The 15,299-nt window shown below is 38.7% G+C and overlaps 1 protein-coding gene across 1 annotated transcript in view; it reads left to right on the plus strand.

The window, feature by feature from the left end:
* The window catches only part of LOC136877774 (adenylate cyclase type 3-like), a 1,080,140-nt gene extending 1,072,333 nt beyond the window's left edge, over positions 1 to 7,807 (plus strand). The window contains exon 19 of the mRNA XM_067151981.2: positions 7,391 to 7,807. Coding sequence (XP_067008082.2) covers positions 7,391 to 7,807 — 417 coding nt within the window. The remainder of the gene's footprint in view (positions 1 to 7,390) is intronic.
* The last annotated feature ends 7,492 nt before the right edge of the window (positions 7,808 to 15,299 follow it).

The raw sequence follows: 15,299 nt of genomic DNA on the forward strand, positions 1-15,299 counted from the left end.
CTGACCTAAATACTGTTGCAGCCGATTTTGATATAAGTATTTTATTCCATCATCCTGTAGTAAATATACCTTATAGATCTCTTGGTTTCTGTGTATATTTCTATTCAGCCTTTCCCTCCATTTAGAAAGAATTCTGATTTTTGCAATGACCAGATAAGGATCTGTATATAAATCGTTGCCTCTATGTACTCTGACATCTGTTACATCTGGGCCTAACTTTGACCATTATATAGTCAATAATTGATCGCTGTCCTCTTGCAGTCCATGTGAATTTATGTATGTCTTTCTTCTCAAAGAAGGTGTTAGTAATTTTTAATTGATTATAGGATGAAAATTCTATCAATAATTTACCATTTTCATTCAAAGTTGGTTCACCTTTATTTCCCACTATTTCTGCAATTGGTTTGTTTCCTACTCGAGCATTGAGATCACCAGCCAGAACAACAGAGTCACTTTTACATATGTTATCCAACACTGATTGAAGAACTTCATAAAACTGTTCAGATTCTTCCTGTTTGTTTTCTTTAGGAGCATACACGGCTACCAAAGTTAATTTCCCTCTCTCTACCTTCAACCTCAGCACCAAAATCCTTTCATTTATAATGGTGTAGCTTTCTATTTTGTTTTTCCACTTCCTGTCTATTAATATTGCGACTCCTGCTGCAGCTCTTTTATCCTGTGTAACTCCGCTATAAATCATAGTGTATTTATCAATTTCTTTTGTTCCTTGTAATTTCTTTTTTGTCTCAGTAATTACAGCAACATTGATTTCTTTCCTATCCAGCTCTCTATCCAGTTCTTCTTCTTTTCCTTTTATGCCTCTCACGTTCCAAGTTCCCAACTTTAATGCATCTCTAATTCCAAATCGTTTGGCCTTTGATCTTGCCTTTGTCGTCATCAGAGAATCCGTCCGGTTATTCATCTGAGATTTATGAGTGAGGTAAGTTTTTAAGTGGAAGAGTTACCAGCCCTTCGCACAACAACCAGGGACTCTTCTGTAGGGGGTAACTACCTTAGCCGAGGGACCCAGTTTTAAGGCGCCAGGTACTCGCCCTCACCCATCCCCATGAGGGGTAGGATTTGCTGGTTACATTGACAGATGGACTGTCAACTAAAGCATTTCTTGAGTTTTAATGGCAGCACTTACTCGACATCAGTGCAACCCCCAAGACTCAACAACCAGCCGTTGACCCTCCTCCTTTACCGGGCTTGGGACCGGCACTAGGAAATCCGAGTCATTCCTAGTGGCGGAGTTTCCCAATGAGGGTCTTTTCTTATATTAACAACTAGGTACTTACAATGATCCCCTAAAGGAACTTTTACCCCATCAACGCAGTAATTAAAACTGAGAGGACTTTTCCTATTTGTGAAAATCACAACCTGAATTTTGACCCCGTTTATCATCATACCATTGCCACCGTCCATCTCACAAGACTATCGAGGTCACCCTGCAGCCGCTCACAATCTTGTAACTTATTTATTACTCTGTACAGAATAACATCTTCTGCAAAACAACCTTATCTCTGATTCCACTTCTTTATACATATCATTGATATATATAAGAAGAATAAAGATCCAATAATACTGCCATAAGGAATTCCCCTGTTAATTATTACAGGGTCAGATAAAGTTTCGCTTTGCTTTACGTCGCACCGACACAGATACGTAATATGTCGACGATGGGATAGGAAATGCCTAGGAAGTGGAAGGAAGCGGCCGTGGCCTTAATTAAGGTACAGCCCCGGCATTTGCCTGGTGTGAAAATAGGAAACCACGGAAAACCATCTTCAGGGCTGCCGACAGTGGGGCTCCAACCCACTATCTCCCGATTACTGGATACTGGCCGCACTTAAGCGCCTGCAGCTATCAAGCTCGGTATTAGAAAAGTTTAATAGGGTGAAATTTGGGTTCGATTTTCTCACAGTGCATTACTTTTGGGTACTGATGTAACAGCTACAAACATAGAACTTGGCTCACATGTGGATTCTGGGTGGACCAACGTTCGTGTAGGATTAGATGATTCTATGATGCGTATAACTGATTCAAACTATGAATTATACGTGTACAAATGATCAAATTTTACCTAAAATAAAGAAATGCAGCTCTATCTAAAGTATAATGGACCGTGATAGGACAAAACGTCGTAGGACCAAAGTGAGTAAGGGAGGGAGGTATGGTTGGATGGATGGATGGATGGATGGATGGATGGATGGATGGATGGATGGATGGATGGATGGATGGATGGATGGATGGATGGATGGACGGACGGACGGACGGATATGAATTTAAAACGATCAGTGGAACCTATCCACAGTGTCTCACATGCACAGAAGCTTGCGTAGAGCAATTGTATTACTGACCAAGGGACTGCTTCTTGTAGTCGAATGGGGTACAAAATCCAAGTCAGCGATCACTCATAATGGTACTTATCGGTAGGAAAGTAGAACCATGCTATTTGTCATGTTGCGGTACTAATCAAGAGTAGCGTAGATCTGCAGTATTCCACACATTATGGTACTCCTCACAGGTAATGAAATTCGCACATATATTACAGACCTACGCTGCTTCGCACATTGCGGCGCCATTTACAGACAACGCAAACCTATGGTGTTCATTACATAAGGGTAATAACCACAGGGACTCGTACTATCCCGTACTATGCCGTGGTGTTCCTCATATAGTGGCTACTATTCATAAGCAAGCCAGAACCATGGTGTCGCTCATAGTGTGCTACTAATCACAGGTACTGTAAAGGCCGTCGCGCTCTCGTTTACTACTAATCACAAACCTATTTGGTACCCGAAATAGTGATACTACAAGCAAGTATAAGCGACCCATGGTGTTCCCCGCGTTGTGGTACTAATCACTCGTAGTTTCATGGTTCTAATTTGATCATCCCTTGGTCGCCACTTCTAGTAGCCTCTTACGATAGGCAGGGGATACCGTGGGTGAATCCTTCGTCTGCGTCCCCCACCCACAGTGGTGACCAAAGTTGTAGATTATTCCAAATTGAATGGAGACTGTGCCATCCGTTTTGTAATACGACTTACCGTTTAGCCTCAAAGTACCTCGAAACGAAGGTCTGCACCGACATTAAAATTTCGAAAATTTTCCAGATTCGAAAGTGAAATATTTAATGATCTTGGAAGCTTTCCGTCGGTTACAGACTAAGACATATAATTTTGCCAAATGCCAATAGTATAGCTCGTCTGGCAGATTGTGCCGCAATCTTGCTTTGTGGGGAGGGTAATGGGTTGGGAGTAAAAATGAGGACTTTCAGGAAACAAAATCTAACAAATATGTAGATGATCATTATTACACCTAAAACGGATAACTGTACGAAAATTCGTCAAAATAGTCAATGTACAGACACACACGTTACGATTTTATTTATATAGATGAGGAATTTGCTCCACGAACAACACCTTTTGGGCTATGTCAACTGGGCTTAGCTTGCAAAACTGACCGTTCATGATATCTCCCTTTATATTAAGGCAGGTAGATTTACAGTAAGTCTGGTTGTTTATACTTCGAGGGAGTGCAAAATCATGGCTTCGGTTTCGTATAAACTCCCAATAAATTCAGGGATTTAGAAACAATATTGGAACATAGGCCTCTCGAAGAATTACGTAACTGATTGTGTTAATGAGCGTTCTATGACCACTTGTTGCCATTCGTGATGACTTCCTCTGCTTTTTCATCTGTTTACCCTCCAGGGTAGGTTTTTCCCTCGGACTCAGCGAGAGATCCCACCTCTACCGCCTCAAGGGCAGCGTTCTGGAGCATCAGACTCTGGGTCAGGGATATAACTGGGGAGAATGACCAGTACCTCGCCCAGGTTGCCTCACTTGCTATGCTGAACAGGGGCCTTGTGGGGGGATGGGAAGATTGGAAGGGATAGACAAAGAAGGGAAGAGGACGTGGCCTTAAGTTAGGTACCATCCCGGAATTTGCCTGGAGGAGAAGTGGGAAGGCACGGAAAACCACTTCCAGGATGGCTGAGGTGGGAATCAAACCCACCTCTACTCATTGACCTCCCGAGGCTGAGTGGACCCCGTTCCAGCCCTCGTACCACTTTTTCAAATTTCGTGGCAGAGCCGGAAATCAAACCCGGACCTCTGGAGGTGGCAGCTAATCACACTAACCATTACACCACAGAGGCGGACTAGTGATGCAGTATGAATCAAAATATATTTTGACTGAACTGCCATATTTTAGTTCATATTATTCCATTCGATTGCAAGAAATTGTCGTCCCAAAAATGACAAAGATGGATTGAATAAAGGATGAGGTATTCAATGTGTATAAAACATATCGCACAGACATGTAATATTTTGTAATCAAGTCCAGTATTCAAAAGTTATAATTAGAATGTTTCGTTTTCTAAACTTCTTGATATGACATCTTGTAATAATTTATGGTAGGCGGAAGAGAAGATATGCATCAGAAATTCCTCTAGGTGTTTTGTTTTTCATTTAAACAATATGAGCTCGTAAATGTGTGTTTAACGTTCAAATTCATTCATTTTACCGCCTGTTGCATAGGAATACAAAGAGAAATTTCACGCTATATTATCGTTATCGTAGGTAATATTGTAAATATAATTACTTAACTTTAATTTTTGATAACACCAGAACCTTAGTAACGGCCTGTACTACGACTGTCACGTAAACAGCCAGATACGTAGACTACAGTTTTGCGAACTAGAAGTTAAATATTTTCCTGCGTGCTACCAATGAATTTTAACTACGGTACTGTTATGCGGACATTTTCATTTTTTTTTTGCTAGTTGTTTTACGTCGCACCGACACAGATAGGTCTTACGGCGACGATGGGACAGGAAAGGGCTAGGAGTGGGAAGAAAGCGGCCGTGGCCTTAATTAAGGTACAGCCCCAGCATTTGCCTGCTGTGAAAATGGGAAACCACGGAAAACCATTTTCAGGGCTGCCGACAGTGGGGTTCGAACCTACTATCTTCCGAATACTGGATACTGGCCGCACTTAAGCGACTGCAGCTATCGAGCTCGGTGAAATTTCCATTGATTTGGTATTAAGGTTACTGAAAATGCAGTGAAATTTTGCGCGGTGGTATAAATGTTCCCCGGTGCTTTCATTTATGTAACGCTATTCCCTTTGAAATTGTATTACTAGAGTCCAATATTAGACTCTTGTTACGCCATAATATAGAAGTTCAGGTGAAGAAAATAATTAGGACTGAATCTGCACATACGAAGAAATGTTGAAGTTAATTGAATACCTAACGAAACTCAGAAATTTTTGAAGAAAATCAAATCACTTAAAATGTTATCTGAACGCAAACGGCAAGATTCAGGTTATGTATCGTATCAGATAATTCCTACCACGCGATATAATTTTGTTCTTTGTGTAATAGTAATTACGAGGATGCGCATTACGGTGAAAGTAAAGTTTATATTCGTAATAGATGCCACCGTATGCGGCGGAGGATCATTAATTGTATTATTAATTATTCAATTTATTGTTGTTAATTTAATGGGTAGTTAAATTTTCCGGAAGAATGGTAGAATAGTAACCGGCAAGCATTTTTCTCTTCTTCTTCTTCTTCTTCTTCTTAATCTGTTTATCCTCCAGGGTCGGTTTTTCCCTCTGACTAAGCGAGGGATCCCACCTCTACCGCCTCAAGGGCAGTGTCCTGGAGTTTCAGACTTTGGGTCGGGGGATACAACTGGGGAGAATGACCAGTACCTCGCCCAGGCGGCCTCACCTGCTATGCTGAACAGGGGTCTTGTGGAGGGATCGGACGACTGGACGGGACACGCAAGGAAGAGGGAAGGAAGCGGCCGTGGCCTTAAGTTAGGTACCATCCCGGCATTTGCCTGGAGGAGAAGTGGGAAACCACGGAAAACCACTTCCAGGATGGCTGAGGCGGGAATCGAACCCACCTCTATTCAGTTGACCTCCCGAGGCTGAGTGGACCCCGTTCCAGCCCTCGTACCACTTTTCAAATTTCGTGGCAGAGCCGGGAATCGAACCCGGACCTCCGGGGGTGGCAGCTAATCACGCTAACCACTACACCACAGAGGCGGACAAGCATTTTTCTCACTTTAGTGTAAATACTTGGTAGTAAATTGTTAATAAGTCAAAGAAAGATAACCTCCTTAATGTCCTCATTCGACGGACAAATCACTATGAAAAACGTCGTATACCCTTACTGCATATGAGCGCCGCGGAGAGATTTGGAATGATAACCAAGCTTTTTGGCACGCACTCTACTTATTAGGAAATGCATACTATCAGCTCTAGCAGTACGGCCCTGCGATGTAGGGGGCAACGCGTCTGCCTGTCACCTGGCGACCCCGGTTTCGATTCCCTCCCGGGTCAGAGGTTTTTAATTGTAATAATTAATATCCGTGGTCTGGGGACTGTATGTTTGTGACGTCCTTAATCTTCTTTTCCTCACACACTACATTCCACACTACTGCCATTCCAATTACACACACGTTCATACAATATGGTGCCAGCAGGGGCCAAAGATCCACATGGGTCGACGCCACGAACAAATAGCATTTTAAAATAATCACCTCTGGTACCATGCCGACTAACATTTATAAGGTGAAAACTATTGGGCCATTGAGACTCGAACCGACAAATAACGGCATGACAGCATCAAGCAATAACGTCGTAACGACCAAGCTTATCGTTGATGTATTTGCGCGCAAGTCATATCATCAGTGGCAACAACTTGCTAGTTTAGGAAGTCTATAAAAATTATCTGTTAGCTGAACATGAGTCGTGATATATTTTTTAAGTATATACATAGATTACATTTTAATAATTATTTGTCGTATAGGATCATGTAGATGTAGATTTATCACGATGTGCAGCCACCTTGATTCTTATGGCAGCGTCCCCGATAGGAGCAAAGTCCCAGATAAGAGCGTTAACTGCCTCTCCAAATTCGGCAAAGCTAAACTAGAGAATATTTTGCCTGATTGCATATAACGTGGAGTCATTGTATGCGTTTTCAACCAAACTTACAGATAAATGTGCAAACTGCCACATAAAATGTAAACGCCCCTTTAATTCCCCGTCGTAGTACAGGCCCTAAGACATTTATACCACTGATTATTCATATTACTTCTCCACTTCGTAACAAATGCCACTTAAACACAATCTATTTGGTGTTGAAATACTTTGATGCGGTATTCTTCTAATCAAAGGAACTGCCAAAATATTAACGGACACTAGTGGTCTCCAGGCGAACATTACAGAACTGAGATTAGAGGGCATCAGAAAGTCACGACCTCACGAGTGGAATGGATTAATCATAATTTACTTAAAATCATATGTTTATGTACAGCATAAAGTGAACAATTTGTAAAACTTTCTTATATTTTTTGTTTTGTTTTAGGTTACGGAGGAAACCACAGCGATTCTGAAACACTTCGGATACGTGTTCGAGCAACGTGGATTAGTTTCAGTCAAGGGTAAAGGGAAGCTGATGACGTATTATTTGATCGGCAAGGGAGATTCGATTAACCCAGACTTGATGGACAGGAGTTCGCTCAACCCTATAGAAGATAGAGGCTCTCTGAGTCTCCCAGAAGACAGGAATTCCTTGAACCCTTCAGAGGAGAGAAATTCGCCTTGTACAGTCATGGAGAGAAGTTCACCTAATCCACTGGAAGCATCCCCAGCGCGTTCTGACCATCACACCCTACATGTTGAGGAACCGGAAAAGAGGCCATCATCTGCAGACAGTGCCCCACTCATCACTTCCGAGGAAAATAAAACGACGCAGGGAGTCCTATGGAGTGTCGACGATTAAAGCACAATTCTAACTTAAATGTTTAAAGCAACAGAAAAATTCATTATACCGTGCTGTTTATCACTTAAGTAAACAACGGTGAGGAGGGTAATCGAGAGCTGAAAACGTGGGCTCATCATAACTATCTGTTAAGAGTTTAGGAAGCTCCAATCCTTTCAGCAGTTCTCGAACTCTCCGAATAAGAGATCGTGAACATATCTCTCAATACGCACATCATGAGATATGATTTCCAAAGGAACTCTTTCGGAAAGATACCGGAGAGAAAACATTGAGACCCATCTTGAATTTGGTGGGGTATGATTACTTCTACAGGGTAATGAGATTAATACTAAATGAGTTCATCTCATGAACTAATAAAAAAAAGATCTGAGTGACAATCGCGAGGGACCATATTCTGAGTTACGTTGTGTTTCAAACATAACGTATATTCAGAACAGCTTTGACTTGTATTACAATGCGTGCGCCTTTAGCTTTTCTCCTTGCTACAGTTGTGTCATACGTAACCCAGTTGCATGATTTAGGATAGATACTGTCGTTTAAAGCAAATACTGTTATTGAAGAATCATTAGTCATGAACATTTATTTCAATATTCATGAGACATATTAATAGAATCATCTAAAACACTTCAGATGAAGTAAGAATAAACTCCATTATGTAATGAAAATCCTGTTCTTCTATAATGAATTATGCCATTAAATAGTAACTAAAGGGAAACAAAACAATCACGGTATCTTGTTACTGTATGAATATTTTCCATCGATAATTCCCTTTCAGAATACGTAGATAGGGAACACAGACATGGACACAGCAATATTTGATTTTTCAAAGGAAGCTAAAATGGTAAACGTCTATCATTGCCACGTTATTACAAGGACTACTTTCAAAGGATCTTCGAAGTAGTTTCTTGGTATAGACACAAACTAACAACAGACGTTAAGTCTTCGGAAGTAATTATTTATTGATCCTTCTTCCAGTATTTTCAATTAACTTCGTAGTAACTTCTCTTATGGACATTTCCAATTTGTTTCTTCCTCTGCTGATATTTCCTCACCAGACTCTCGTCAGTCATTTCACACGGAATAGCGCGTATGTACAACGTCTCTTCATTTCCGAAGGTTGCCAAAGCAACTGATAGTGGTAACTGACTGCTAATATCCATTACCGGAACAGAAATTTGGACGAATATTATAAGCTAGTCGGTCGCCACTGATTCACACCATTTCTCACTCTTATTGCATAAAATGGTATCTATGAGTGAGGAATTGCTCCTACTTCCTCCTCTTCTTCTTCCCCCTCCTCTTTCTTTGATCATCAACAAAAATGAAAAGAAATGGAAGGCAAGAATAATGCAGTGTATCATAGGTTATCAGCATGAATGGACAGATTTCCTTATCGAGTTTTTTTTACGGACACGTGAGAGGATGAATTATTTTTCAATTACTTCTACACTATCTTACATGATCGTCTAAGTTTCATACGGTTACTTCGTCTTACGTCTGTATTCATATTTGATCATGAAAGCTGTAGTTAAATTAATACCTCTGTTCACAACATCCACAATTCCACAGGCTGGGATCAGATTATGATGCATGGTGACACCGTGTAAAACCTTTAATTCAAGTATTGATGTAAATCTGCTGGTGACAACTGGGTGGCAAAGCTGGCAACTGCCGGCAACGGTTTCCTCGTATGAAAGCTCTCTTCGAAACAATGCTCTGCTGTAGGTTGTACGTCACCATTGTTTCCTCGCATGTTCCTCTAATGTTTACACAGTCATCACAAAACAATTACGCCTGACCAGCGCTAGCTTAATTATTAGTTTTTCCAGAGATCCTTTTATATTTCATGAATGTCTCCGAAGGAGATTTTCAGATACTAGCTTTGACAACCAGATGGAATTTCATCGATCTGATTAAAGAATTTGATGATTTCTCTATCAGGCTACTTCGGTTAAGAACTTTTATTTGTTCGATTATTTAAAAATCACAATATATACCCCCTTTTAATGGACAAATGTCGAAGTACGAGGGAAGTGTTTTAATAATAATTGCATTTGATAGTACATAATAATAATAATAATAATAATAATAATAATAATAATAATAATAATAATAATAATAATAATAATGCCTCTATGGATCAGAGACACTAATTTTGAACAGGAAAACTGATCTAGAAAATATTCAGAAAAAGGAACGCAAGATCATTAGAAAAATTTTAGGCCCAAAACTCGTAGATGAACAGTACCGCCTTAGAGGGAAACAGGAAATCAAACAATTTTCTAACATTCACAGCGACATCAGAAAACGCAGATTAAGATTCTTTGGACATATAAAAAGGATGAACCCAGATAGACTTACCAATCAAATAGTTGAATTTTATGAAAACCGAAGTAAAGCCAAAACGGACACAATAAAATGGATTGGCGAAATTAAAACAGATCTCAAACTGGCAGGAATTACACCTGAAGACATCCAAAGCCGGGTTATTTTCAGAACCAAAGTTCATAAGTGGCAAGTTGACCAAGAGGAAAAACCAAAGAAGAAGACCGGGACAACATGGTCTCAAGAGAGAAAAGAAGCACACAGCAAACGAATTAAGGAAGTGTGGGCACAAAGAAAGGCAAATGCCTGTCTCTAAGTACTTTGCGTTGTCCTAATGGGCTCATTCGCAAAATATATAATAATAATAATAATAATAATAATAATAATAATAATAATAATAATAATAATAATAATAATAATAATAATAATAATAATAATTATAATAATAATCTTACAATAACTTGAATTTGACAGTATCGAATCGAACAAGCAGGTAACAAAATTATTAATGTAAATTCAGATTTAAAATCTAGCTCAGTTTCTTCAACTCAAAGGAAACACATCAGTTAGCACTAACCTCCAGAAATATAGTTTGCAAAACCTATTTCGTTTGTTCATGCTGAGTTCTTAACAGAATATAGAAACAATTAAAGTTAAAATACTACAAATACTGTCTAAATGACAAACAACTCGTTAAAAACATTTTGATGTTACATAAATGAATATGTAGTAAAATCTAAAATTATTTTTATAAACTCTCTCACAAATAAAAATAGGCCTTTTAAGAGCGAGTTTATAGTTCTAAAACAATCACGGCATTTTGTTACTGTATGAATACACTTAAGAAAATGGAAATTGCAACACTATGAAGGCATTGGTCATTTGTGTTAATTTTCAAGATATGGAACGATGCCGTATAGGTATGTAGACGATCCAAGTTTTAGACCCATTGGATTGTTGCTACAGGTCTCCCCGCATGATTGGTAGCGGAGGAATGAACTCCAGTATACGGACTCAAGTGTAACGTAGTTGACTTACAGTCTGTGCAGTGAAGTGTTCCCCGTCAAACATGCATCGACGACAGAGAAGAGCACGCTGTCAACAATTGTTGCCGTTTGAGAGGGCTCGGATAATTGGGCTGTGTGAGGCTGGATTATCGCTAAGGACTGTCGCTGCACGTGTTGACCGACAGGCATCTACGGTACAACATGTATGGCAGCAGTGGTCAAATGAAAGTACCCACACTCGTAGACCTGGCACAGGCCCAGCGCGACAGACAACTGAGAGAGAGGATCGCCGCATCATTCGGATGGCCCAGATGGAACCCCATGCAACAGCAGCGCAAATTCGACCAGCTGTGGCAGCCCACGTTACACAACAAACAGTTGGTAATCGCCTGCGTGCAGCTGGCTTACGAGCCCGTGTCTCTGCAGAAGGTGTTCCATTGACCCCACAACAGCGACGTGTAAGGCTGGCCTGGTGTCGAGAAAGATCGACGTGGGTCGACGAATGGCGTAGGGTCGTCTTTAGTGATGAATCGCGCGTCTGTCTTGCCCGCAGTGATCGCCGGAATCGTGTGCGCCGAAGTACCGGGGAGAGGGGCCACCCAGATCTTATTGTTGAGAGGCACACTTGGCCAACACCAACCATTATGGTCTTTGGAGCTATTGGCTTTAATGTGAAATCACAGTTAGGGCTTGTTGAGGGCACTATGACTGCTCGACAGTACGTTGATAGGGTACTCAATCCAGTCGTTGTCCCTATGATGGCGAACATTGCTAATGGGATGTTTCAGCAGGGCAATGTCCGGGTTCACACTGCACGCATCTCCAGAGAAGCTCTCCACGACATCAGTGCAGCAAGCATGTGCCACAATTGCTCAGGAAGCGATCCAGGACCTTATTGACTCCATGCCTCGACGAATTCATCAATGAATTGCAGTTCGTGGTGGGCACTTCCTGTATTGGTTGTTGTCCAAACTTGCGGTCAGAGGGACCTGAAAGTGTAATCATCGAATCATAACTTAGCATTCGCCCTGCATGTTCAATTGCAGTAATGTAGTACCACTCTTTCTGGGTGTTGCAATTTCCATTTTCTTCAGTGTATTTTCCCTCCTTATTTCTCTTTCAGAATACGTAGATGGGGAACATGGACATTAATACAGCCATATTTGATTTTTCAAAGGAAGCTAAAATGGTAAACGTCTATCATTACCATGTTATTACATTGACTACTTTCAAAGGATCTTGTAACAAGTTTCTTGGTATAGAGACACACACTACCAACGGGCGTTCTTCAGAAATAATTATTTATTGATGCTCCTTCCAGTATTTTCAATTAACTTCGTAGTAACTTTTCATGGACATTTCCAATTTACTTTTTATTTCTTTTACCTTAGTAGCTTTATTATGAAATAAGGGTGAATAACACATTCATTGCAGTATATCATGTTATTCTGTGAAATTCATCAATACCTCCTTATTGTCTAAACATAGTCTACTCACCTGTAAGAGTGATAGTTGTTTGTATTGCGTACGAAATTCTGTTTATTCAGGTTTCACCGTCTACAAGAATGGAACCTAATTGAGAAAAGGCAACTATATCTTCACTCCTTCCGTAACGCATAGATTATGTTCTAAACTTTGTACCACGATAACGCTACATTACTAGGTATTTTCTGCAGAATATATGGTACAGAACAACAACCTAAAATTATGTCAAGAATACCTCCTAGTAGTAGATCTCCCCTACAAAATATACTTTTATAAAAAGTACAGTATACATAAGAAACATAATTGATAATAATACAGCAAGTAACTGCGTTCTCAAAACTAATTATTTGCCTGACACTGTTCAATATACTGTGAACAATTGCTGTACCACATAAAATTTCAGCTTTAGCTGGATAAAAGCAGATCTTGAGGAGCGCATCCGACGAGTATGACAGAGATATACTGGAAGAGAACGACAATCATTGATGTAAATTTGCAGGCCATCAAAGAAAGTCTCAACGAAATTCAATTTTGTTCGCCAGCATTTATGATAACTTCATATTTGTTTGTAAATTTATATCCTTATATTGGTCATGAGACTCCTTATGTAGCCTCCAGAAATATGACGTTATCTCTGATATGCTAGTTACTTGAGTGACTTATTTGATTGTTTTTGGAGATTGACTTTCTATGTGTTCTGGAGTATTACTAGATAAGTGAATGAAATGTTACCTACGCACCCGCACTTCCTGCAAATTACTTCAGCCTTATTTCAGATGTATTTCCAATATCTTACAATAAAAGAGACAGTAAAATATTGTACTCTTATTAAACATTTCTATGCTAAAACAATAAATTATTGTTATTGAATATATTCTGAATTTTATTCAGAATATTTCGTAAAAAGATATGTACGTTCAGAAACATATACACCATCTTTTATTAAAATTATAACTAGCTTATAACTACAGATTGGAATCTAATAATTGTCTTCAATCGTAGCCAGCGTGACTTCGGTAATCCCAGAAATCACTAGGATAAGTTGAAGAAAGTAACGTTAGGATGTACTTGCTAATACAGTATCCTAATCTGTATATGTTTCATTTTATTATTTTTAGAAATACATTTTTAGTCTACTTCAGTACTAACTACTTACAATGAAACAGTATAATTTTACTGTATTGCTGCCAAAGTGATGAACTGTCTTTAAATTCCGTTATTTACGGCCTAACTACGCAATATATACAAAATTTTCAGTATACGTTGGTTCATGAATTGTTTGGAACCATATGAGTTCCACTACCCACACAGAAATTTATGTATACTTATTACAGGCAGCAGTAATTCTCCGTCTTTATTATTATTATTATTATTATTATTATTATTATTATTATTATTATTATTATTATTATTATTATTATTTCTGTTTTGAGGGGCCTGGTATCTATATCAGTGGTTCGCTTCACCATCTCTTTCAAAGTATAATGAAGCGATAGCATCCAAACATTTATCAACAACTATTCTTTCAAACCTCTGCAGTTCTGTTTTAATGTTTATTTGTGGATTATACATAAATTTTATCCAATTTATTAACGTAAATTGTATCAAATAAATTAATAACCATTATTTTGTAAGAAATAAAATGTTCAGCCTAAAGGATAGTAAACCATGCGTTTATTCTTTGTAGAATGAAAATATTCGACACGTGGTAGAGTCTGAATTAAGTAAATATATTAAACAATCAGATCTCTGGTAGGGATTAGAATAATTACATTTCATGCGAATTTCTGTGGTAAGTAAATCATGAACATAAGCAGTCAAATACCAAATACTGATCTTCAATAATGTTTGCCTGATTTAAGAAATGGTCGAACAAATGAATGAATTCATTTCAATGTACTTCATAAACTGTTTTTGCACAACTGCATGTATTGAACAATATATTGTAAATGAGAAATGCTAAATATATTCGTATTTAAGTATGCTTAGTAAATAAGTTTATTAAATTCGTAGAAAACAATCCTATCTTTTCATTTATTTGTTTCTATGAAACAGAACTCTTATTAATCCGTTGTGGAATTTAATTTTTATTTCGATGATATCAGCAAGTGAAATTGTTAATTTTATTTACATGCTGATGTTTTAAGTTGTATAAAGTCTATAATAATATAAATATATTAATATTCACTACGATGTGATTAATTTGTTGAGATGTTCAACAAGTACACACAGCACAAAAAGTCACGTTGTATGTTCGGTTTAGAGTTAATATTGATATATTTATGTGAAATACGACGAGCGATGGTTAAACTTTCAGCGATCTCAAATATGGAATAATTAACACTTTCCAGCAGCTACTATGATAGTTGAGATACATAATCATTATCGTGAAAATTTTATGGCGTAACGTGTAATTATAAAGTGTATATCTATGAGAAAGTATGTTAAAGTGGTAATTGTAAATATACTGTATGAAAGATTGTCTTTTGTAAGTGAGAATGTTGGTGTTAGTTTGTGATTGATTTTGTACATAATGTATACACTCTAGCCTACCTCGTTGACTATCCCAGCGTCTTCACATTTTTATAATAGATGACTTTCTGTGTACAGTAACATATGTATGTCTCAGTGCCATGCACTCAGATGTCTTGATGTGCCACAAATGTTACGTTTTA

Source organism: Anabrus simplex, chromosome 7, assembly GCF_040414725.1.
Source record: "Anabrus simplex isolate iqAnaSimp1 chromosome 7, ASM4041472v1, whole genome shotgun sequence".
Classification (NCBI taxonomy): Eukaryota; Metazoa; Arthropoda; class Insecta; order Orthoptera; family Tettigoniidae; genus Anabrus; species Anabrus simplex.